At 43.3% G+C, this 25,988-nt stretch overlaps 1 protein-coding gene across 2 annotated transcripts in view; it reads left to right on the forward strand.

Moving 5' to 3' along the window:
• The window catches only part of LOC136649750 (hemicentin-1-like), a 180,377-nt gene that overhangs the window by 144,580 nt on the left and 9,809 nt on the right, over positions 1 to 25,988 (forward strand). For both annotated transcript variants that reach the window (XM_066626612.1, XM_066626614.1), the window contains exons 82-97: positions 826 to 996; positions 3,059 to 3,229; positions 4,107 to 4,277; positions 7,453 to 7,623; positions 8,365 to 8,535; positions 9,471 to 9,641; positions 16,668 to 16,817; positions 18,110 to 18,247; positions 18,684 to 18,805; positions 19,727 to 19,964; positions 21,522 to 21,584; positions 22,860 to 22,979; positions 23,467 to 23,601; positions 24,082 to 24,195; positions 24,357 to 24,482; positions 25,619 to 25,747. In XM_066626612.1, the coding sequence (XP_066482709.1) occupies positions 826 to 996; positions 3,059 to 3,229; positions 4,107 to 4,277; positions 7,453 to 7,623; positions 8,365 to 8,535; positions 9,471 to 9,641; positions 16,668 to 16,817; positions 18,110 to 18,247; positions 18,684 to 18,805; positions 19,727 to 19,964; positions 21,522 to 21,584; positions 22,860 to 22,979; positions 23,467 to 23,601; positions 24,082 to 24,195; positions 24,357 to 24,482; positions 25,619 to 25,747 (2,361 nt within the window). The remainder of the gene's footprint in view (positions 1 to 825; positions 997 to 3,058; positions 3,230 to 4,106; positions 4,278 to 7,452; positions 7,624 to 8,364; positions 8,536 to 9,470; positions 9,642 to 16,667; positions 16,818 to 18,109; positions 18,248 to 18,683; positions 18,806 to 19,726; positions 19,965 to 21,521; positions 21,585 to 22,859; positions 22,980 to 23,466; positions 23,602 to 24,081; positions 24,196 to 24,356; positions 24,483 to 25,618; positions 25,748 to 25,988) is intronic.

Here is a 25,988-nt window from a genome sequence, read left to right on the forward strand (position 1 = left end):
CCCTTCCACCTGCGGGCGAGGCCCACTCGCAGCTGGAGGGAGGGCTGGAGACGCCACACGCGGCTGCTCTAGCCCTTGCAACTCTCTCCGGCCACAGGGGTGGGGCAGCCCCAAACCCCCGGGGGCCTGTCCAAAATGGCTCTGTGGGCCGGATCCGGCGTGCAGGCCTTATCGTTGACACCCCTGCTCTAGAGCAAACCTTTCTGAGTATAGGATCCAAACTAGACAGTGCCTGTTGAGTGAGTGGGGCTGTCCTGTTTGATTTTTCAAATGTAAAACCCTGATCCAGATCAGGAACACACCTGCTAGTTGCCAAGGAAGAAGAGCTAACATTGGCACCAGTGGGAACTAATCTCTTGGCGCAAATAGCAGCTCCATGGAGGGACCAGTGTGGGTCAGGACCATGTTTGGGGGCAAAAAGTTCAGGTCCCTTTCCTCTCCTGTCATAGTCCTCATCCAGATTGGGACCCCATGCACCCGGGCTTTACATCTGACAGATCACGTCTGGAGGCCACACACACACGATAGTCACATCATCAAGTGTGGCTGTAAGTGTGAAATCTGCCACCAATTTGAATTCAGAAAAAAGTGTGCTTCAGATAATAGCTAAACATTTCAACAACAGCGTTGTGCACTGTTGCAGCATGACTTAAGTTGGGTCACAGTCTAATTATTGGTCAAGAAGACTCATGACTGGGTCAGTCTTCATTCCTTTTTTAATCAAATGCATCACTTGGGTATTTTGACAGACAAAAAGAAATAATGTGCACGTGTCTGAGTATGACATGACTATTAACTAATTTAAGCGCCATTGTTCCACTTCAGTGCATGGCGGATTTTCTGACTGGCTTGATTGGCAACCGTGTAGTGTAACATGTGGCCAGGGCATCCAGAAGAGGGTCCGTCTGTGTAACAGTCCTCTCCCTGCAAATGGTGGGCGACGGTGTACGGAGCCCGATTCTGAAGAACGCAGCTGTCAGAACAAAGTGTGTCCAGGTAAGTCTGCTTCAGGACTTGGTGTAGTATGCCTTCATTCTTTGCATATTTGCTTATTTTATCTGTTGGAAACCCCGAAGCCTTCTGTTCATGCGACCTTTGTTTAAGGGCAGCTGCTTGTTACAGGAATACATTGCCACTGTAATTTCCACTCACTCCTTTTGTCCAGTTGGTTATTCACAGGAAGTTCATATATTACATTGTCAATGGTTTTTAAACTTTCTTCCTTCAGGAATCCTTTCCACATCAATTAGTCATGCAAGGCTCCTGGTCTGCACCATTGCCCTGTGCGAACTGAATGTGTCCTCCAATGTTGCCCTGCAGCTACATATTGCAGGGGGAAATCTGTATTGTCAGGCTAGTCGACCTTCTTGTTGCTCCCCAGTACCTGAATAGGGAGAATCTATTTAGCCATGATGGTGAGATAGATGATAGACCTCTCTTCCATGTATTTCCTATTAAAGCCAGTAGTCGTCACCATATCTTGTGGTAATTCCATAGATTAATTCTGTGTTGCATCCAAAAGTACTTCTTTTTGTGACTCCTGCATCTACTGCCCATCAGTTTCATTTAAAGCCCAATCTTACTTACATCCCCATATGGCAATGCATCAGTGTGATTCCACTATATCCTGTGGGAGATTTTCACCTGTTGGAAGTCTCCTCGGGATGAGGGAACATTTGTCCCCTTGCTCAGGGGTAAGCCACAACAACCATTATGGGGCAATGTGCACCAGCTCAGTTTCTGGCACAAGTCCACGTTGCTCTGTGCAGGCAGATCAGGCCCAGGAAGAGTCTTGGGATTTGGTGTGTGCCGCTGATCCTGCCCCCTCCTCAGTCTGATCCACCCTCTTCTCTACCCCTGTCACTGCCCCATTCAACCCACCCTTGTCTCCCACTAACCCCCGGAGTGAGCTTACCTGCTCTGGTGGTTGTCAATTGGCCCACGAGCATACAGGAGGCTACTGCAGCCTCCTAGTCAGTGGGCCCTCTGCACTCATTGGTGGAACTGCATTGCTAGTCATGCTGGTGGGGAAGAGGGATAGGATCAGCCCATAAATCACCCCAAGTTTTAGTATTGTGCAAGAGGAAGAAAAAAGTCTCAATCCACTTAGTTTTCCTATTCTGATGTAAACCTAACAGGTCCTGATTCTAAATACAGGTGGGGCATTGGTATCCACAGGGGATCCATTCTTGGACTCCCCATGAATGCCGAAATTCCTGGATAATCAAATCCATGATCGACCCCTTTAAGCCCTCTGAAGGGGACAGGAGCTGTGCTCCAGGTTTTCTGAAGCCTGCAGAGCAGTGTTTCTCAAAATGTGGGTCGGGACCCACTACGTGGGTTGCGAGCCTTCAGGTGGGTCCCCATTCGTTTCACTATTTTATTTTTAATAGACTTGATGCTGCTATGGTATGTGATTGCATTTGGGGAAATGTTACAGACCTGTACTTTTAACAAGCTACTACATATATTCTTTTAACAATGATGGTAAATGGGACTTACTCCTGGGTAAGTGTGTGTAGGATTACAGCCTAGGATTGTCAAAAATTTTCCTGCTTGATGATGTCACTTCCAGTGATGACATAACTTTTGGTGGGTCCTGACAGGTTCTCATTCTAAAAAGTGGGTCCCAGTGCTAAAGGAGTGAGAATCACTGCTGTAGAGGCAGCGCGCATCTGCCCTCTGCCTCTGCGGGCTTCAGAATGGCTGTTTGGGCCCGCCCGCCTGCTCAGGTGGGGACAAGTCTGGCTCCACACAGGTGTGGGAGACCCACATTGAGCCAGATCCGTAGGCTCCACCTGTACATGTTCTTGGAATTAAATCATGTCTGTGAAACCTTCTTTCAAGTAAGCTAGTTGAGCAGACTTGATAGCCTCACATACTGATAAGAAAAAAATTACTGTGAAACCCCTTTGAATAACAGGCAGTTTTGCCATTTCCCAGTGGCCCAGTTTACAGTGAATATCTGACAGTGTTTTTGCTTGTTCTAATTATCCTGATATGTAGTGTATTTCACAATGTATGTTAATATCTCTTGTATAATACTTTTCCTGTTTAGTGGATGGCAACTGGTCTGAGTGGGGGTCCTGGGAAGAGTGCTCTAAAACGTGCGGACAAGGCAACAAGACCAGAACCAGAACTTGTAGCAATCCTTCAGCTCAACATGGTGGAAGTCCATGTGATGGCAATGCTGTGGAGTCGGTCATGTGCAACATCAGACCCTGTCCAGGTGAGAATGCAGAGAGGTTGGTAGTAGCATACGCGAGCCAAACCTTATATAGGATCCTTTCTTTTTGAATTAAGACCCAGCTGAAATGCTTGTTTAGTTTTTGTGTCCTAAGTGCAAAAACCAAGTCCAAATATATAAATGTTTTCCTCTGTTGGTCTGAGAAAATATCAGTTGTCATGAATACAGAAATAGTGATTTGTCCATGGCCATGAGAGAGTCTATAGCAGAGATGGCAGTGAAATTTATCCTTTTCCATATACCCAGCTAGCACTTCCTTTTGTAAATGAATTGTGTTTGATCTGTATTTTGCTGATAACTATTGAAAAGGCAGATAAACTTTTCTGGCTTCTCAAAGAACAACCAGTGTAAATTTCACTGTGCAGCTACCTTGCAAATTTCCACTTCAAGAGCATTCGTTCAAATTGGTGACATTATAAATTAAAAAGCCTCATTTATAAATCCAGTTCATCTACCTGACAGGATCAGCATTCCGGGTTTGTGTGGCATGAGGAAATGCTCTTTTAAGGGTGGCGGAAAAGAAAGCATTATCTCTGTAAACGGCTTGACAATTTTTAAAAATCTGCTTCTAAAGTAGTGTTGATATATTCAGGGTATGTAGACAGTTAAATTTATAATTTGTGGACAAATAAAGATAATGTAATTTATGGACAAATTATAGACAGTACAGACTACTCGATTAAAAGAAGGTTTGTTCTTAATACTTGTTGGAACCTGTAAGTGGTTTTTTAAAGTCTAAGGTTAAATTGCACAGATTTCTAGACTATTCTTCGTAATGTCCTTTCTTATTATTAAACATTGAAAAATGCTTTTCAAAACAATAACAAAGTTCCAACTAGGCTTGATCTCTGTCTTCTAGTTGATGGTGCCTGGGGTTCTTGGCTGCCGTGGGGACCTTGTAGTGAGACTTGTGGCAAAGGCACTCATACCAGATTACGGCTATGCAATAACCCCTCTCCATCATTTGATGGCTCCTATTGCAATGGGCCGGATGAGCAGATGCAGGTCTGCAGTGAGAAAGATTGTCCAGGTAAGCTGCCAATAGAAAAGCAGTGGTGGGGTCATCAAACATCTGCTCTTGGGGGCATGAGGAAATACAGGGAAGTTCTAAAAAAATGTAAGCTTGAAGCTGCGACTGTGGTTCAAAAATTAGAATTGGCTGGGCAGGGTTTCCAGTGATTAAAGGTGAAGCATTTTAGCCCTACATTTTTTCAAGGCAAAATTACTCTTCTTTCTTCTCCAACACCCCACAAATTTCTTTTACTGCTTCACACTTTCCCTTTACTTAATCAAAAAGTCTTATGAGCTAAGAATTTGAGTTTTCTAGGGAACACAGAACCCTAGAATACAGTATCTAGAATAGACACTTCATACTCTTGCAGCAGATATGAACAAAGTCTTCCTTGTGAGCTGCTCCACGGCTCTAGGAACTCTTTCCCTCTCCCCAACTTTCCAGGACAACATGAGATTTTTCTACCAATAATGCAATGTGTGTTTAGTAGGGCAGGCATCCTGTAGCCAGAGGCAAATGGGCTAACCTAGGAAATTGTTTTTCTTTTCTTCCAACCATAGTTAGGGAAAAATAAACCAGGATTACACTGTGGTTTCAGCTCTTGGTTTGTTTTCTCATGTGCAGAAGAGGGTGAGGGTGGGAGCCCACAGCCTTCCAAGGTTCATTCATGCTGGAAACTACAGTTCCGTATTACATCTGAACCAAACCTCTATGTGTGCATGTGATATAACATCTCATCTTTCATACAATACAGAAAAAGAAACTGCTTTGCTTTTGATTAGAGTTAAGGAAGTTTTCTGCAATCGATTATATATTAAGTATAATTGAAAGACAGCTGCAAAAACAGTCTTGTGGTATCTTAAAGACAAACAGATTTATTGTGACAAATTTTCGGAGGCAGGTTTTCAACTTGAAACCTCTGGACTGCTACATTTGCATTTAAGTGGTGGGGAAGGGTGCCAAATGTCTTCCTTCTGAGGTTTACTTCTCCTGAATTCATTGCTCCAGGAGTTTTTCTTCCTTCCCAGTTCATTCCTGGTGGTATTATTATTATTATTATTATTTTATCAATTTATATCCCTCCTTTTTGCCCTATGGGCACACAAGGCGGCCTACAACAATTAGCTCCAAGAAATACAAAATTAAAAATTAACAATTAAAAGCAATAATTAAAACAATTTACAAATAATTAAAAATCTAAAACAAACCCCGTGGATTCTCATATAAAAAAACAAGAAAGCCAGCCAACCTGTCAACAATTAAAAGCTTTTTGAAATAAAAAGGTCTTCAGTCCACCCAGAAATATTAACGAAGAGGGAGCAGTTCTCAATTCTAAGGGGAGGGTATTCCAAAGTTCGGGGGCCACCACCGAGAAGGCCCTCTTCCTGGCCGCCGCCCCCTCACATCTCTTGGTGGCGGCACAGTCAGAAGGGCCCCCCCCAATGATCTAAGAGCACAGGCAGGATTGTAGGGAAGGAGGCGGTCCCTCAGATATCCCGGAACCGAGCCATAAAGGGCTTTAAAAGTCAAAACTAGCACCTTGAATTGGGCCCGGAACAGAACCGGCAGCCAGTGTAGCCGCCGAAGCAACAGCTTGATAGAGTCAAACCGACGTGCCCCAGCTACCACACGGGCAGCCACGTTCTGTACTAGTTGTAATTTCCGGACCATCTTCAAAGGCAGCCCCACATAGAGCGCATTGCAATAATCTAATCTAGATGTCACTAGGGCATGGGTTACTGTGGCCAGGTCCACGCAGCTCAGGTACGGTTGCAGCTGGCGAATCAGCCGAAGCTGAGCAAATGCTCCCCTGGCCACCGCCACCACCTGGGTCTCCAGGTGCAGCTGTGGATCCAGGAGAACCCCCCAAGCTGCGGACCTGCTCCTTCAGAGGGAGTGCAACCCCATTCAGAGCAGGACGATAGTCCAATACCAGAGCTGTGGATTTCCAAACCAAAAGCACCTCTGTCTTATCCGGATTTAATTTCAGCTTGTTCGCCCACATCCAGCCCCTAACCACCCCCAGACAGCGATCCAGGACCCCAACTGCCTCCTCAGAATCAGGGATAAAGCTGGGTGTCATCAGCATACTGATGGCAACCCACTCAAATCCCTGGATGACCTCTCCCAGCGGCTTCATATAGATGTTAAAAAGCATGGGGGATAAGCTGGAACCCTGCGGCACCCCAAACCTAAGAGGTCGGGGTGCCAAACAGGCATCCCCCAGCACCACCTTCAGGGATCTGTCAGGAAGGAAGGAGCGGAACCACTTCAAAACAGTGCCTCCAAGCCCCAACCCAGCCAGCCGACCCAGAAGGACACCATGGTCGATGGTGTCGAAAGCCGCCGAGAGGTCCAGCAGGACTAACAGGACTCCCCCTGTCCATTCCCCAGCAAAGGTCATCCACCAAGGCAACCGTCTCCGTCCCGAACCCTGGCCTGAAGCCCAATTGGAATGGGTCCAGATAATCCGTTTCCTCCAGTACCCTCTGAAGCTGGGACACCACCACCTGCTCAATCACCTTGCCCAGGAATGGGATATTTGAGACTGGCTGATTTAAATTAGTGGGATCCAGGGAGGGCTTCTTCAGGAGGGGGCGAACCATCGCCTGCTTCAAGGCAGGCGGGAGCACCTCCTCCCTCAGAGATGAATTCACCACCCTCCCCGTCCACTCGGCCAGCCCTTCCCGGGCAGCCCTAATTAGCCATGCTGGGCAAGGATCGAGCGGGCAAGCAGCAGGTCTCACACTCCAGAGAATCCTGTCCACATTCTCAGGCTCTACAAGCTGAAAAGAATCCCAAATAGCAAGATAGACAGGTTCCCAGGGGACACAACTAGATATGCCCACAGCAGCGTCCAAGTCATGCCGAATCTGATCGACCTTTTCTGCAAAGTATTTTGCGAACTCGTCACTCGTCACTTTATTATAGTAAAGTGTAGGAAAGGAGGACATTTCAGTGCCCCTCTCCTACATGCACCTTTTATTTTTAAAGTAAAGCTCCCGCCTCACTTTATATGTGAGTGGTCAGATACATGAATAATGGCCTCATGTCTAGGTTGTCTCTTTGATTCTGCTCCGATTCACATATCTTTTGGGATCCCACAGGTATATGAAATACAGACAAAAGCAGTATTTCAGTGTTGGAAATGAAGTTGTGTTCAAGAGTTTGTGAAATTCTCGTTTTTATCCAGTGCATGGAAAGTGGGCTTCCTGGTCCAGCTGGAGTGCCTGTACCATGTCGTGTGGAGGTGGTACTCGACAGAGATCAAGAGACTGCTCAGACCCACTCCCACAGTATGGTGGACACAAATGTGAAGGAAATGACTTGCAGATTGACTTTTGCAACAATGATCCTTGTCCCAGTAAGTGCCTTTGAGACTGGAACAATGGGTAAATGACATTTAACAAAGAATATGGATGCTTAGTGCCCCCTGGTGCTGGATGACAGAAGTCAGGTAACATTACAGCCCTCCAAACAATCATGCTAGCTTTTACCAAAGTCTCCATGGTCTAGCTCCAGAACTTTGACACCATAGGAAAATATAATTGAAATATTTTTATTATGTTAACATTCACACCTGACAACTGCCTTGGATGTTGTAATTTAAAGGCACTGGAGCACTGAAAGAAGAGGCTGATAGGGAACCTATATGCAGCTCCCAGAAGTGAGAAGTTGGTCAATTAGAACATTGACTTTAGAGATGCTGCTGCAATGATCGCCCTAATGTTTGATAGCTCTGTCCACTTTTTCACTTGCAAAATCCACATCAAATAATTAAAAGATGCAGGTTGGTATCAAAATGGTCTACAGCTGACACAGTGGGAGCTGGTAGCCTCGCTGGACCACATGTAAAATCTTCATCAAAGTGCAGTTGGGGGACCAGAGTCTACATACAACATGTAAGAAGCCATAAACTGCCCACTTCTAATGTAATGGACAAATAAGAGTACAATTAAGAGTTCTTCCTATACATAAGAGCATTATGCTCTCCTTAAAAAACCTCTTTTTTAGCATTGGGCAAAATGGATCCATTGGACTTCAGAATGTCTTCTGTACTGTTAAAGCAATGTATTACTGATTTGTAAACTTTGGCTTTTTCTAGCACATGGAAACTGGGGACCCTGGAGCAGTTGGGGATCTTGCAGCCGAACATGTAACAATGGCCAGATGAGGAGATACCGGAGTTGTGACAACCCTCGTCCACTCAGTGGAGGAAGAGCCTGTGCAGGGGCTGATACACAGATACAGAGGTGTAATACAGAACTGTGTCCTGGTGAGTTAGCTATATATATGGTTACTATGTGCTTCAGACACATGCAAAGCAAAGAACCAGGTTTCCATCAACAACTGAGATGATGAAGAACCCAACACACGTGTTGTTGCTATAAACAAAAAAAAGTCAAAGATAGCAGAAGAAAAAGTCTGTCTTAAAGGAACTGCTCTTTATTCATGGATATGAGTCCATCAGCAAGCTAACTTGACATGTAGAATCTGATCAATGAACTGGCAGCTAGCAGCCCTTTTAGGCCTAAAACCACTTGGGAGAGGAGCAGATTTGTATGTTCGAATGCAGAAGTACCCCAAACACATTAAAGTAGGGTAGTGATACAGTTTTAGGAATAAAGGAATACAGCTATGAGTGCTGAACCCTTCCTTTCACTAACTGCTTTTCCCTCTGCCTTCCTTCCACCTAGTGCCTTTATTCCCAACCAGGCCTCCTTCCAAAGCCTGGCTGAAGGAAAAAATACATGGGGGACAGACTGTAGGTTGTATGCTGAAAGTAGAGTACAGTACCAGCTCCTTGCCTACCTTTTCTGTGCTTTAATCTAGCACTTATGCCTGGCTTTAGACACTGGGATAAACTCATGGTGTAGATCTGCTGCTGTTATCTGTAGTTTAGGGATTAAAACAACTGTCAGGTGCTGCATTGCTTATTATGTCGTACTGGGCAGAAATGGAGTGTGTGGCTTGAGCTGGCAGATCCTCCCCAGAGATCCTTGCAGGGCAACTGAGTAATATACAGCTGCTGTCTTTCCCACACCCATCCTCCTTTCCTGTCTGCTGTTGCAGGCAGGATTCGAATTTTACCCCAAGATTGCATGCATTTCACTTTGCACTTAACATTTGCACATGTTGTTAATTAACGGCATGAGCAGCATTGATGACACATTGTTAGTGCTTGTCTCAACTTTCTGTGCTGGTTTACAGCGGATGGAAATTGGGGTGCATGGCATCCTTGGAGCACCTGTTCTGCTTCTTGTGGAGGAGGCGAGCAGACGCGAACACGTCTGTGCAGTAATCCATTCCCATCTAACGGTGGACGTCCTTGTCCTGGAGACAACTCCCAGTTATCCAGGTGTAATATTCAAGCTTGTCCAGGTAGGTGGGTGGACCCAAGAGTATCAAATGTGAAGAAACAAAAAAAGAAAAGTAAACCTACTATAAATTCAACAATTTTATTTTTCATCAGTGCATATACCTGGGCTTCTTTGGCTTAGGATGTTGTTCCATTTGCAAGTTGGTCTCTCAGAATATCACATCTCATGAAATAAATATGAATCACAACACTGTCAATTTCAACCACAAGATAGTCACTCAAGATGGCCTGAGGAGCAGGCCTGAGAAGGTCTGTCTAAGCTCCTAGGGCCCAATCCTATCCAATTTTCCAGTGCTGGTACTGCTGTGCTTATGGGGTATGCACTATTTCCTGTGTTGGGGATGCAGTCACAGAGGCCTCAAGGTATGGGAACATTTGTTCTCTTGCCTCGGGGCTGCACTGTGGTTGCACCAGTGCTGGAAAGTTGGATAGGATTGGGCCCCTAGTTATTAACAGTGGGCACGTTTTCCAGACTCACAAAGAGAGTCTGGTCCAACAAGAAGCTGATGGAACATACCAAGATCCAGGTCTACAGAGCTTGTGTCCTGAGTACACTTCTGTACTGCAGCGAGTCATGGACTCTCCGCTCACAACAGGAGAGGAAACTGAACGCTTTCCACATGCACTGCCTCCGACGCATCCTCGGCATCACCTGGCAGAACAAAGTTCCAAACAATACAGTCCTGGAACGTGCTGGAATCCCTAGCATGTATGCACTGCTGAAACAGAGACGCCTGTGTTGGCTCGGTTATGTCGTGAGAATGGATGATGGCCGGATCCCAAAGGATCTGCTCTATGGAGAACTCGTGCAAGGAAAGCGCCCTATGGGTAGACCACAGCTGCGATACAAGGACATCTGCAAGAGGGATCTGAAGGCCTTAGGAGTGGACCTCAACAGGTGGGAAACCCTGGCCTCTGAGCGGCCCGCTTGGAGGCAGGCTGTGCAGCATGGCCTTTCCCAGTTTGAAGAGACACTTGGCCAACAGACTGAGGCAAAGAGGCAAAGAAGGAAGGCCCATAGCCAGGGAGACAGACCAGGGACAGACTGCACTTGCTCCCAGTGTGGAAAGGATTATCACTCCCGAATTGGCCTTTTCAGCCACACTAGACGCTGTTCCAGAACCACCATTCAGAGCGCGATACCAGTCTTTCGAGACTGAAGGTTGCCAACTACTACTTGAAATCCAGGTTCTAGAAACACACCTCTGTTCAGTGCAGAGTTCCAGTGCATAAATACTGACAATATTTCCAAAAGATTAAATTTAAAAAAAATTTACATTGTTTTCTCATATTAGTTGCTAGGTTATTCATTTAGCTCTGTAAATTGCTTTGAAGTTGAAAAGTGGCATATAAATATTCTTAATAATTGGTGAATTTAGAACTAATAACAATTTATTCAGCATTCTCTGGTTTCTTTTTAAACATTTCTATATTTGCAGTTGAATGCTTGTCCTACAATTTTTCACTGCCCTTGGCAACACTATGGTTAGTGATGTGCAAACGCAAATATCATATGCCCTGTCTACTAGCAACACAGGTTTAACTGTTGAATTCTAAGAACCAATTAGACGTTATAAGAAAACCTACTGCTATTGCATGCCCCATGCTCCCCCTTTCTTGTAACACCTATTAAGAACAACATATGATATCACCAAATTGCACATCTCCTCATGCCTGCTGCATGTCATTGGCCAACAGGGGCATAAGAAAGGAGATGCGCATCACAAATGAAGTCAAATCACCTGCTTTTGTATTATATGTTACAAGGAAGAGAGATAATGGAGCAGAGGAAGCTGTGAGTGTTTTATGACCTCTAGATTGGAGGTAAGACACATCATAGCTCAGTGATAGAGCACATGCTTTGCATGCACAAGATTCCAGGTTCAATCCACAGCATTTCTATTTAATAGAAGGTCAGAGTGATTGGGAAGATCTCTGCCAATAGATAGATAATGTTCTGTGGGTACGGACTGGCATCCGTTCCTGGGAAGTGGAATGAGGCCCATCAGAAGACTTCAGAAGGGCCCCAGAAAGCCTTAGAAGTGCACTTTCAGTTTTCAGAAAAACTGGAAGTGTATTTCTGAGATCCTCCAAAGACTTTCTGCAACTCGGAGAAACCACACAGGCCTCCCCAGGCCTCAGACCATCTCCTGGCATTACCAGAAGACTCTTCCAGTTGTATCTGGGAGGTACAGTTCAGGCTTCTGGACAGAACCTACGGTCAAATGAGCAGGTTGGAAGCGGGTCCTGAATCAGCAGATAAGGAGGACCGACCTGTACTGGACTAGATCAATCAACAATCTGCCTCAGGAGATAGAAGCTTCATGCGCTCTAGGGCAGAGAGGCAACTCAACAATACAGTAATTGCCTGCCACTGCTGGGGGTTACTTCTCACTGACTCACAACCATGGAATTGCTAGCTGTCTGTGTACTTGGCTAGATGGACCAGTGGTTGGCTAAGACAGTTTTCACATCTTCAGCTAGACTCAGTGAATAATTTTAACATTGTTTGCCCAAACTACAACGCAAATAACTGCAAATGAATCAAACAATTTCTTTTTCCTGTGTCAGAGACATGTATCTACATTTTGAAGACTGGACATAATTAAAAATGCAGAGTAATACCGAGGAAATTTCTTTATGGCTCTTCCCATCTGAAAGCACACAAATATGCAGAAGTCTGGTCAAATGTTTTGAAAACAAACTTTTAAAATTACAGGTGTCTCTCACTGCTAAGACTTGCAATATTTTAAGTTGTTGTTTCCTTAAAATATGGCACCAGAACAGAGAGATGTTTCACACTTCAGTATGACTAATATACTCTGGTGTTCTGTCCAAAATCCTAACCAAATAATGGCATAGAGCCTGCCCAAATTCAGCCAATAGTTGATCTTTTCCTTTCCTGCCATGATTGATTGTGTTAACACTGTCATGCATTGCAAAACAGTAGTTGCTTTTCACTCAGAGGATTCCTCATCTCATAAAAAGGCTCTGAGTATGCCTCTAGGAACACGTGACCTTATAGAAGTCTGGTCAACTTCGCCATTCAGATGTGTTATTTCATGTTATGGGTCTGTGAACATAGAGGGTTCTGTGATCTCACAGCAGTACCAAATAAAAATCATTTGCATCTGTTCCCACTTGTAGTTGTGTACAGAGCATACTAGATGCATCTTTTGCTCTATTTCTGTATTGATACCTTTTGGTTCATTCTATTGAGGACACAGACAGGTTTCTGGGGACCCTTATTTTTCCTGACTGATAAACTGCCCGATCATAACTAACACCCTGGACAATGATGCAGCAGCACCAGTGAGGCTACACAGTATTTCTGATATAAAACAAGTGATAAGGCCTCAGGCCATTTTAAGCCATTTTCCTCATTTATGTTTGGAAGGCAAATCTTAAGATCAAAGTTTTTTGCTCTAATTTACCACTACTCTGTGGGTGATGAACTGATATTAGATATTTAAAACCTGGCGTATCTTACTGAACACTTTTCCTGTGAAGTTGAACCCTTGATCTGAGTCCATATGAACTGTGGAGTGAACATGCCTAGCATAATCCTGTCACTATAAGGGTGTCTACCCTTCTGCATGCATAAGCTTTAACCCTACCTGAGAAAAGACAAAAAGGTAAAGGTTTCCCCTGTGCAGTCGTATCCAACTCTAGGGGGCGGTACTCATCTCCGTCTCTAAGCCAAGGGAGCCAGCATTGTCTGAAGACATCTTCTGTGATCATGTGGCCAGCATAATTAAACGCTGACGCGCATGGAGCACTGTTACCTTCTTACCGAAGTCGTACCTATTAATCTATTTGCACACACCCTCTGCACACATTTGCACACATGCTCTGACTGCAGTGCTATATGCTGTGAGTAGGCAGGGGATAGGATTGAGTTGTAGTTTTTAATGCATACAGTGGGTTTTAGTACATGGTTTATTTTAATGGCTTTTGAACTGCTAGGTTGGCAGGAGCTGAGGCAAGTAACAGGAGCTCACCCTGTTCCACAGCACCAGGGTCTCAAACTCCTGGGCTGCTGACCTTCCAGCTGACAGTTCAGTGTCAAACAGCCACCAAATCATACCTATATCCCTTCTTAAGGTGGCAGTTCAACAAAGTTGATTTGCAAATGAGAAAAAGGAAATTTCCCTTTGGGGTGATGGAAAGGCACAGCCTTAACACTTTTCCCCTGGACTGTAGTTTAGACAAAAGAGATATGTAGGATAGTCATGTGTAGCTATAAAGGAAAATCCAGGAGCAAACCAGTGCTTAGTGAGATCACGTAACACACATTGCGAATGGAAACATTATAAAGAAACAAAAACTTTCTCATGTTCTTGTTCTTAAGGTTGAAGATCTGAAACAGCATTATGAGTAAGATCAGTTAGATTTGGCAATAGCAATAAAATTTGGGATCCACTGCCTGTAATAGTGAGCGGTTCCCACAAAACCCATGAAGCTTTTCTTATTGACAAGTCCAATAAAGTCCAGGCAAATTCAGAGCTGACTATACCTGCTCATTGAGGTGATGCTGCCCTTTAGAAATAATATGATCCACATACTGAACCAAAGGAAGATCAAATTATTTTTGGAGTAGCTTGTAACTTACTGAGGAATTTGAGTTATGTTTCAGTGGGGGAAGGGGGAATACTATCAGAATTGGAAATGTTGCAGTAACACAGTGCCAAAGCCCTCATAATCCCCCCCAGCACAGTTTAAATTGTATTTTTCATGCAGTGCTCCCATGCTGTTTTGGAAAAAGCAAAGAAATGGGTCACATGCAGACATGAAAAGTAGTATGCAGTGGCATAGCTAATGAACATGTGGCCTGGTGCAGAGCTCAAAATGATGCCCCGGAAGTGATTTCACAACCGGAAGTGACATCACACTCGGCTTTTTAAAAAGTGCAAATTGGGGGGAAACCTGCCTTCTCCCTCCAGCAGTTCACCACACACTTGATCTGCCACCTCTCCCCAGCCAGTGGCATAGCTAAAACATCTATATGCTACCTGGAATCAAAAAAGATTTTGTAGCCTGCTCCATGACAAAATCAAATTTAATTAAGTAAATAAATAAAAGTGTGCCCCTTATTGGTTAGAGACACTGAGTTGGGGTGATGGTTGTTCTCCCCCTGCTAAATATAAGAGGAGCACCACTTGAAAAAGTGCCCCTTTACCAGTTAGCAGGAGTAGCTGTGTTATGATTCATGGAAATGAAAGCTGACTCATATTACCATCTTAGTGGTTCCATGCTGTATCATAACAACATCTCATTGGCTCTTGGAACAATCAATCTCAAGGGTCAGTTTTGAGTTATGAAAAGCCACTTTTTGTTCCATAAGGCAATTACGTTTTTGTTTTCTGGTTAAATGGCCATAACTTTTGATAGAATACAGATATTCAAATGGGGTTTCATTGCATTCTGCTTTAAATTACCTTTCCAATGATATATAACATGATGGTATTATTCATACATACCAAATTTTTTTTACAATTTTGTCACAACACACTGGTGACAAGCTCAGCGTGTTGCCTCCCTAAAGCTTATTGCCCAGTGTGACTGCTACCCCCTGTATCCCCTTAGCTACGCCACTGGTAGTATGTATTTTTGTGTTCCGAAAGAATGCTCCTTGAGCCAGTGCTGCTTTGGATGTTTCAGTGGCAGCAGTGACTATGATTGCATTTCACCAGCTTGGCTGGTATGCTAGCTATGCCCTTTCCTAGAGAAGTCAGAATTTGCTAAGGTAATTTATGTTTGCTTAGCTGATTGTTGTAACATGCAGTCTGTATGCAGCATACTCTTCAAAAAGCATCCAGAAACTGAAATTGGTAGAAAATGCGGCAGTAGCCACTGGATGGAATAAATTGCACAAGTATAATTTAATCCATTTCTGGCCTGTATTTAAGGTGCTGTTTGGACCCTACATGGGCTTGGGAACTGGGTTCTTGATGAATCAACTTTCTCATATGTTTGCACCCAGATGCTTTGTTCAGCATTTGAGGCCCTGCTCCAGATTCCTTTACCAGCAGAAGTACATAAAGAGCAGAGCCTTGACAGTTGTACCATCAACTTCATGACATGCCCACCCAGTGATGTTGCTAGGGGAGTGCAGGTGGTGTAGGCCACACTGGGTGACGCGCAAGGGGGGGTGATGTGCACTGGGGAGGTGACCTGTTAAAATTGCAGTGGTTAGGAATAATAATCATGTTATATACTGTTGGATGTGGAATCCACCATAGAATGCAATGAAAAAGCCGGAGTGAAATATCTCCGTTTTATCAAAAGTTATCACCAAAAAAACCAGAAAACAAACAAAAAAATGCATGGAGCCCTATAGAAAGTGAAACAGCTATACCACGCGTTACTTGAGAGAAGGCAAACTTGCTGCAGTCCATTGGAAAGGGCAGGCTGAGAGGGATTCAAAGACAACTGAATGGTCCTGATCTAATTAATGCAGCCCTCCCCCCAAAACACCTGAGAAGGAGGTCCCTCCCTCCAAGCTGGTGAATGTATTGAGTCGTATGGATAGCGAAACTAAGCCAAACTGTTGCATTTACTTGTGAGTAAGCAAACATGTCTTGGCTTATGGTCAGGCTAGGCAAAGGGGAATGTGAGGCCACCAGAATGGTCCCAATTTGATGAAACTGGAGCTCAGCAAATGCTCCAGAAGACAACCCCCCCCCCCGCATAAAAAGAATAAAAACAGAGGCTTCAGCTGGTAAGGTGAACTTTTTTGTTTTTTAGACTTGCAAAACCAGCTGGATCCTGACAGTGATCTCTTTTAAACAGAAGATCTTAAATTGAACTGGGCACTGGGTAGGGCTGAAAATCTTACTCATTTTGGGGGGGGGAAGGGAAGATACAGCAGGCAGGCAACAGAGAAAATTATCTTAGTGGAACAGAATTTTTTGTAAGCCCCACTGGTTTCTTTCGAAGAAACGTTTTACAACTCTTCCCCCCCCCTCCCAATATTGCAAAGTAAAAGTTTTTACAGATTGGCTTTTCCTCTACTTTCCTGGCAATAGGTGGGCCTCCACGTGCTAGAGGAAGCATCATTGGAAATATTAATGATGTTGAGTTTGGAATAGCTTTCCTGAATGCCACCATACTAGATAATCCAGATTCGGACACTAGAAAAATACAAGCCAAGATTACAAATGTTCCTCGGAATCTTGGTAAGTCTATTTCTTTAACACAGAGATTTCCCTGAAGCTTGTCAAAATTCCACAATTCTATTATGTTTGAATACTGGATCATAACTGGTAAGAATGGCCTGTATGCATCATGATTAAGAGATAGCACTGTTTCTTTTTATTTTACTACCATTACATGTCATGTCTTGCATTTGTTATATGGGCACGTTCATATGTCCTCCCATATGAGACAATGTAAAACTGTTGTATGAACGTCAAGGCATATAGCCATTTCAGACTAATGAATTGTGAATTTATCTAATGTTGCGATTGCACATGATTTTCAAATAGGATAGTAAGTACTGATGTGATTACCTTGTGTCTCTAGGGAGAGGAATTTAAAGCAAAATAAGCAGATTTCAGTTTGCTTTTACCATCACTAGGATCATAAGAACAGCCCCGCTGGATCAGACCATAGGCCCATCTAGTCCAGCTTCCTGTATCTCACAGTGGCCCACCAAATGCCCAAAGGAGCACACAAGACAACAAGAGACCTGCATCCTTGTGCCCTCTGCATCACTCTTTGTATCACTCTTTGTAAACTTTGAGATTATGCTGTTTTCATAACATATTTGACTGTAATCAATAATGAAGCTTATACAAGGTTCATTGGGCTGGGCTGGGGCATCTCTCTTTTGAGGAAAGCCTGCAGCATTTGGGGCTCTTCAGTCTAGAAAGAAAGTGCTGGGGGGGGGGGGGAGAAATGATTGAGACAAAATTATGCAGGGGAAGGATAGAGTGGATAGAGAGATGTTCTTTTCCCTCTCGCATAACACCAGAACCAGGGGACATCCACTACAACTGAGTGTTGGAAGAGTTAGGACAGAGAAAAGAAAATATTTTTTTACTCAACATGTAGTTAGTCTGTGGAACTCCTTGCCACAGGATGTGGTAATGGAATCTGGCCTAGATGCCTTTAAAAGGGGATTGGACAAATTTCTGGAGGAAAAGTTCATAACGGGTTACAAGCCATGATGTGTATGTGCAAGCTCCTGATTTTAGAAGTGGGATACCTCAGAATGTCAGCTGCAAGGGATGGCACCAGAATGCAAGTCTCTTGTTGTCTTGTGTGCTCCCTGAGGCATTTGGTGGGCCACTGTGAAATATAGGAAGCTGGACTAGATGAGCCTATGGCCTGATCCAGCGGGGCTATTCTTCAGTTCTTATAAGGTTGTGCAATGTTGTAAGTCAAACTGGGGCTTTCTGGAAGCTACATGGTAGGCTATAAAACAAAAAAAATTGCTGTACTTATTGTGGTTTTTTCCCCCCTTAAGGTCCAGCAATGAGAACACTAGTATCTGTTCTAAGTCCTGTTTATTGGACGACCGCCAAAGAAATTGGGGAAGCTGTGAATGGTTTTTCACTCACTAATGCAGTTTTCAAGAGAGAGACCCAAGTGGAATTTGCTACTGGTTAGTAAAAATAGGGGATTCGTGTTTCTGCTTTGTATAACTAACAAACAAGATTTGTTTAAAACTATTTTGAGCTGTTGACACCCTGCCTCTTGGCACAAAATGAAGTCCTGGGGAAGGGATAGAAAGAAGTTTGGCAGAAAGAGAACATCAAACTATAAGAGTACGAGAACAGACTGAGGTGTTGGACGTTTTGAAAACATAATTTTGGCAAATATTGGATATGTGTTTTTATGTAACTTGTATCAACTATCCATTCCAAGAAACTGACTTTAAAAAAATTGTATGCAAATTTTGATGACTGTCAGTAAGTTTTGGACTTGGGCTTGCTTATGAAAATAAATCTGTTTGATGCATTAGCATCTGATGGGAGGAGAATGTGCAGGATATAAATATTTTAATAAATGAATAAAATAAAATGTATTAAAATTCACAGGGGAGATCTTGAGAATGACTCACATTGCCCGTGGTTTGGACTCAGATGGTGCTTTACTCTTGGATGTTGTCATTAGTGGCTATATGTTACAGCTTCAATCGTCAGCTGATGTTAATGTAAAGGTAAATTATGTAAAGAAATGGCTTCAGTTATACTATTGTTTAGGAAATCTTCCCCCAACTAAACTAAAATAGTTGGCCACCTTGAGTCATGATTCTCTAGTTTCACTGGTGTGAAGAATGGCTTGGACAAGCTAGTAGAAGCATGACTTTAGTCCTGGTTCAGATGTAATACTAAACCAGTGCTTAAAAGGACAAGTAGGAGTCTAAGCCCAGTCCTGAGCTGGGCCAGTGCTGGCACTGACCTCCAGTGCCCGTGCTGGGTGTCTCAAACGTGCCATAAGGCATGCCCGCAACATTCTGTGCTGAGTCAGTGCTTGTGATGGCACTGTGCCAGTCAGTGCTAAGCCCAGCACTGGCTGGATGCTGCCCAGAGCTAGATAAGAGCTCTGGGTAGCAGTGAGAGCTTTGGGGTGGGAGGAGGGTGTGCCAGGGGGAGGAACTGAGGCAGTAAGAGGTGGGACCTCCTACTGGTGCCACTGGATGCACTGATAGCTGCTTTGGCACCTCTGTACCTGATGTTGCCACTGCCTTTAGGACTGGGCTGTAAGGGCGCCCTGAATTAAAATGTCCTGTCTCCTCTCTTTTGCACAAAAGGAGGAGTGTGAAAATATCTGCTGTTGCTTTAAGAACAAAGCAGAGTTACTTGTTGTCAAAAAAGGGTCTCTGTTTAAAAGCACCTGATGGCCAAGGATTGTCTTGGTTTGGATAGCTTAATGGTTCAGGTCAAGATTTATCACTAGGCTTTTAATAATAATTTTGTACCATATTGCTAACAGGCACTTTTCTCTCACCTGCACTCTGCTAGCATTAAAACTGCAGCTTTACTCTCCACTTTTCCATTTTTTAAGGAAGTTTTTTTTCTTCTTTTCTTCTACTTTCACTCCAGTAAGCTGTTATGTGGTGTTCTGATGTTCATTTCAGGATTATACAGAAGATTATATTCAGACAGGCCCTGGTCAGCTCTATGCTTATTCTACACGGCTCTTCACCATAGATGGAGTTAGTGTACCATATACATGGAACCATACTATTACTTATGATCAGAATCGTGGAAGAATGCCCTTCTTGGTGGAAACACTGCAAGCCTCTTCTGTTGAAATAGAATACAATCCACTGGAAGAATCACTAACTTTTAAAATCCGTGCTTCCATTATGAAAGGTATTGTTTGGGGGAAACTGTTTAAATAGAAAGAGATGCCTTATCCTTTTCTGTTGTGGCAACCTCTGAAATGGTTTATATCTTGGAAAGTTAGGAAATTTCTTTAGATTTCAAGACTCTAGAGCTCAGGTTAGGACACACCATCTGTAACCAGCCAATAAAATAAACCTTGTACTAAAACCCATTGTATGCGTTCAAAACTTACAGCCCAATCCTATCCCCTGCCTACGCATAGCATATAGCACTGCAGTCAGAGCATGTGCTGAATCCATGGTCAAAGGGTGTGTGTGACCAGACAAACCAGGTAAGCAAGTAATTTTACTCCACTGCCATATGCTTGACTGTTGGGCACTCAAGCCCAAGCAGGATGACCAAGAACCAATCATCTAGAAGCACAGAGAGAGAGAGAGAGAGAGAGAGAGAGAGAGAGAGGGAGAGTCGGTGTCGGTGGTCTTCCTTAGTGATGTTGCCCAGACTACGGGAAGGTAGAAAAATGGGAACCAGTAGATGCAGAGTTGTTTTGAGGATGTCCCTGCTAAAATTACTTGCAGTTGCCTCCTCTAGCAGGCTGAGATGTGCAGGCATTTTATTGAGACACATAGAACTCAATAAAAGTTGCTTATAGAAAGATAAGTACTAATAAGGGCAAAAACAGAGCAGTGAGGGGAGAAAACTACTAGAATGGTATCTCAGTAAAATCACAGATTTGGAACCTGTCACAGATTCATTGAGTCCAGAACTACAATAATCTTTCAGATTTTATGAGCCTCATTGAAATAGTGCCCATGATCATTCTGCCCTGACATAGGAAATCCTATACTTAAAGTATGCTTGATCATCATGTTACCTCCAACCTTGGCCTCTGAGCGGCCCGCTTGGAGGCAGGCTGTGCAGCATGGCCTTTCCCAGTTTGAAGAGACGCTTGGCCAACAGACTGAGGCAAAGAGGCAAAGAAGGAAGGCCCATAGCCAGGGAGACAGACCAGGGACAGACTGCACTTGCTCCCAGTGTGGAAGGGATTGTCACTCCCGAATCAGCCTTTTCAGCCACACTAGACGCTGTTCCAGAACCATCATTCAGAGCGTGATACCATAGTCTTTCGATACTGAAGGTCGCCAACACATGTTACCTAGCTCTTTTAAACAATAACTTACTGACAGTGATTTCACCTGTGAATTATTCTATAAATTAGCTATTTCAGGGCATGGACATTCAAATAACCTAAACTGTTCTTTGCAACATAGTCAATATTTCAATAATGAAGCACATGTGGCCTATGGATTAATCACAATAGTTTGAATATTTTTTAATTTTCAATTTGGACTTTATTTTCATTTTTATACACAAGCATTTTGATTTAGTACTTCCACCGTTAGGGACTCTTAATGGAGGAGGTTGGATACTACCCAATTTATGTTCCACAAGGACACTACATTTATTGCATACTGAATATAGTTGTTTCATTTTGAATAGGAAAACATTTAAATCAAGATGCATGACGGGCTTCTGAAAAGAAATGTAATCTTTTACTGTTCTTGTTCTTACACTAATTCACAGGAGACCAAAGTAATCAGTGTCCTCATGGGTTTAGTTTGGACTCTGCTGGACCCTACTGCTCAGGTAAAGGAATAACCTGTCAATTTGATTTTATATTGACCATTCCGATTGCTATCTTGTCACTGCACTTTGTACTATTGAGTCTTACTGTCTTCCGAGCCTTAGCCCTGTGTAAGTGTAGATAGGATTGCAGCCTTTGGGATGCTTGGGGAATTTTTTAAAAGCAGATCAGCAACTGCTTGGGAGGATTAAGGGCCCAATCCTATCCAAATTTCCAGCACTGCTGCAGCCGCAATGCAGCCCTGAGGTTAGGGAACAAATGTTCCCATACCTTGAGGAGCCCTCTATGACTGCCTCCCCACCACAGGATGCAGTGCACATGCCCCATTGGCACAGCTGCACTGGCACTGGAAAATCGGATAGGATTGGGTCCTAAGAGGGCTCTTTATTTTCAATAAATTTTTCAACTTATACTTACTGTAAGCTTTTATCTTAATTTTAACCTACTTAATTGATTAGATTTTTGTTGTATGGGAGTGTTAAAAATTTTCCTGCTTGATGATGTCACTTCTGGCCATGACATCCCTTCCAGGTTAATGACATCACTTCCGATGGGTCCCAACAGATTGTCATTCTAAAAAGTGAGTCCCAGTACTGAAATGTTTGAGAGCCACTGCTATAGAGCATTATCAAGAGACTAAAAATAGAAATAAAAACTAAGCTAACACCTGAGAAATACTGAAAAACTAGGAGAGGGAAGTTAAAGCTCCACTATGTGTAGACAAAAAGCTAAAACAAATATCCCTGCCAGAAGTTCAATAGACCCCTAACCCTTGTGACCTGATTTCAGCGAAGCCCACTCCCATCTGAGTGTCAGGACAAGACAAGGGTATTTATAGCCAGGCTTTTCTGATCCAAGAACACAGCTAATCAGCTTCCTGATTGATCTGGTCCCTCCCCTAGTCACCCATCCCCCACCAGTTCCATCCACTTGTTGTTCAGTTCCTTTTTCTTATTGGCACCTGCTGTTCCATCCTGCTCTCTTTTAAATTTTAAAATTCTGGTGTTTCTGATCACCAGAATGCAAGCATGGCTGAGGCTGAGTTTTTATTTCTGTTTTTAATCCCTTGACAATAAATGCTCTACATACAGATTATAGGGCAAAATGTTGGGCTAAAATCTAAACAGTGAATGTGGCCTTGAAACCCGGGAACTGAACCTCTAATTATGTGAAAAGCAGTTGTTTTTTTTAAAATGAATACTGAAATGATAAAGGTTCCAGCATGTATGTATGAGTGAATGGCAATTTTGCTTAATTTTCTTTACCTTTATTCTTAGATGAAGATGAATGCACATCTGGAAATCCATGTTCCCACACATGTCACAATGCCATAGGGACCTATTATTGCTCATGCCCCAAAGGCCTAACCATATCAGCAGATGGAAGAGCATGCCAAGGTAAGTGTCATTTTAGTTCTCACTCAGTAGCCCAATGAGAGAAATTCATTTTCTATCACAAAGGTCACAACGCAAGAGAAAATTAGACTCATTTTAATCAATTCTAGAAATTAGTTGGCTTCAGTCTGCTTTGGGTTCTGGCCACAAACTTTTTTCTAGCAGTTTTTGCTTAATAGCTACTGTATATCCTGACTTTCTGCCATGATGGAACTCAAGGTGGCATCCATGGAGTTCCCAGGTGGTCTTTCATTCTGGTACTAGTTAGACCTGGACCTGCTTAGCTGTCCCAAGATTACTGACCATGTGCCATCTTCAGACCACAGATTTATTTATTTATTTATTTATCTATCTATTTATTTATTTATTTATTAAATTTGTATTCCACCTTTCTTCCCGAAGGGCACCCAAGGCGGATCTCAGGAAATGTTTTCTGATGAAATGAATCATGGTTCTCTTGTGCTGAAATATGGATTTTTCTTTATTGTAGATATTGATGAGTGTGCTTTAGGGAGGCATTCCTGCCATGCTGGCCAAGACTGTGAGAACATCATTGGTTCCTATCACTGTGTAGTTAGATGTGGAAGTGGTTTCAAAAGGACATCCAATGGACTGAGTTGCCAAGGTGTGAAGAGATGGGTTTATCTGTCAGCAATAATTGCTACTTAGAGCAAGGATGGTTAACTGGTGGTCTATGAACTAGAGCCAGCCCCAAAAACAATTTTATCTGTCCCTTGGTATTCCTCCAAGCTTTAATCAAGCTAATCTAAAACGTTTGCCCAGAGTTTCACTCATACAGATAATTATTCCAGGTGGGAAAAAACAACTAGATTCTGCATGCTAATATTACAGCTGTTTTTTGGATTTAATAAATAATGCCTTGGCTATGTGTCTGAGAACACATGCTCCTTAATTATGAAGCCCTTTGTGGTAGTTGGCACCAACTTTATTACAAAGCCTGGCCATTAAGGATTAAGTAACACTTCTCTCATTTCAAACTGCACCCTCCCCTACCACTTAGCCTCTGTTTTGTAAAATCTCTATGAATGAGTATGGCAAAAATTCAAGGTAAGAAATATTTAATGATATCTTTATTACTCAACAGATGTTGACGAATGCCAAGAGTCTAGCCCCTGTCATCAACGCTGCTTCAACACTATTGGAAGCTTCCAGTGTGGATGTGATCCAGGATACCAGCTGAAGGGCAGAAAGTGCATGGGTATGAGTTGGACTTCAGGGAAACTGAGAATGAACAAAACTATTTATAAAGTTTCTTTTTGGGGGACACACACACAACATCTCTTCTAAATAAGGACTCCTTTAACTCTTGCGTACGTTTTCTTTATAAATATATTTATAAATTCTTTTATCTTTATAAAGATGTGAATGAATGCAGACAAAATATATGCAGACCTGATCAGCTGTGCAAAAATACACGAGGTGGCTATAAATGTATTGATCTGTGTCCGAATGGCATGACCAAGGCTGAGAATGGAACATGTATAGGTAGGTACTTTTTTATAATATTTTTTTCACCCAAAATGCTGTAGCAGAGAATCAGGGAGATCTCCAGCTGTTTCAAGGTTATATTTATTCTCCCATAATTTTTACAAATATTAGTCATGAACTGATGGGGTGAGGGCCACAGTTGAGGCAGGGAGGCAATGAAACAGGGCAGGGAGGGGGAGGAACAGGGGAGGGGAGTGAATCTGGTGGCAGTGGTGCATGCCAGATACTATCCTCTGGCAGCAGCAATCTGAGAAATCCCTTCTCAGACTTGTGCGAACTAAAGAGCTGATGTAGGTTCAAGGAGACCCATCGCAGAGTGGGAGGCTTAGGGAGGGGAAAGCAGGTATAAGTCCTCTTTCCCGAAGCCTCCTGCTCCACCACCTCCCTCTCCCAGCTGGATACAGTGCACAGCTTTTTGGCACAGCTGTACCAGCAGGGAGAGGAAAGGACAGGATTGGGCTATTAGCCATTCATGCAGCTAGGTCCTAAAAATTGCTAAGTACAGAGAGCAGGAGAAGGAAGAGGAAACCCTTAGAGGAAAGAGGAAGAGGGAAAGGTACACATAATGACATAAGCATGGAAGGAAAAAATAAGAGGAAGAGAAGACCATAGAGAAATTAGGTGGGTAAAGCGGGGGAACTGGGACTGAAAAACTGGGGATTTGATTGTAGTGGGAAGGAGGAGAGCTGGAGGGGGAAAAAAGGAGTGGGAGAGGTTTCCACAGTTCTGGTCTCAGAGAAAAAGCATGGCTGAATTTGCTTCTCTGTTAGCGTGAACCAAGGGCTTTAGGTAAGGCCCATGAAATCCCTTGTGGTGGGGGAGCTAGTCTCTTCCACACGACAAACCCTTCTAACTGCACTGCAACTGCTCAAAGGGAGCCCACTACATGCAGCCCACTTGTTTGAGGAGCTGTAGTGATAGTTATGGTGTCTACCTAACAGCCTAGGGCTGCTCTCAGGGCTCCACAAAACAGTATCTGAACTGCAGAGTTTTAACCCACAAAAAATTAGATTCAGTTGCAGAAAACTTTGGCCAGCTTGGTAGAGAAGCATTACATTAATAAGAAATAGCTGCTTTTAAATGTTCATTTACATTTTGATTGATTACCTCCAAGCATTTGTGTTCCTTGTTAGATGTAGATGAATGCAGAGACGGTACACATCAGTGTCGATACAACCAGATATGTGAAAATTCACGAGGAAGCTACCGTTGTGTGTGCCCCAGAGGTTACCGATCCCAGGGAGTAGGAAGACCCTGTATGGGTAAGCCAGAATTAGATAAACATTATTGCCAATTGTGCTGCTTATTGTTTGAGATGCTATACTTCAGGAAGTCAGTGTGGGCTCTAGGGACAATTAGACTTCTAAGACTGCCTAATGAAAAAGGAAAAAGAAAATGACTGATTTAAAATACAAATAATTTCCAGTCATTGTTCAACTCATTTTTATTGCACCACAGAAAGTATGTTTGTACGCATCAGGATGGAGACATATGCCCCAACAA

This window comes from Tiliqua scincoides, chromosome 4 (genome assembly GCF_035046505.1).
Source record: "Tiliqua scincoides isolate rTilSci1 chromosome 4, rTilSci1.hap2, whole genome shotgun sequence".
NCBI classification, from domain to species: Eukaryota; Metazoa; Chordata; class Lepidosauria; order Squamata; family Scincidae; genus Tiliqua; species Tiliqua scincoides.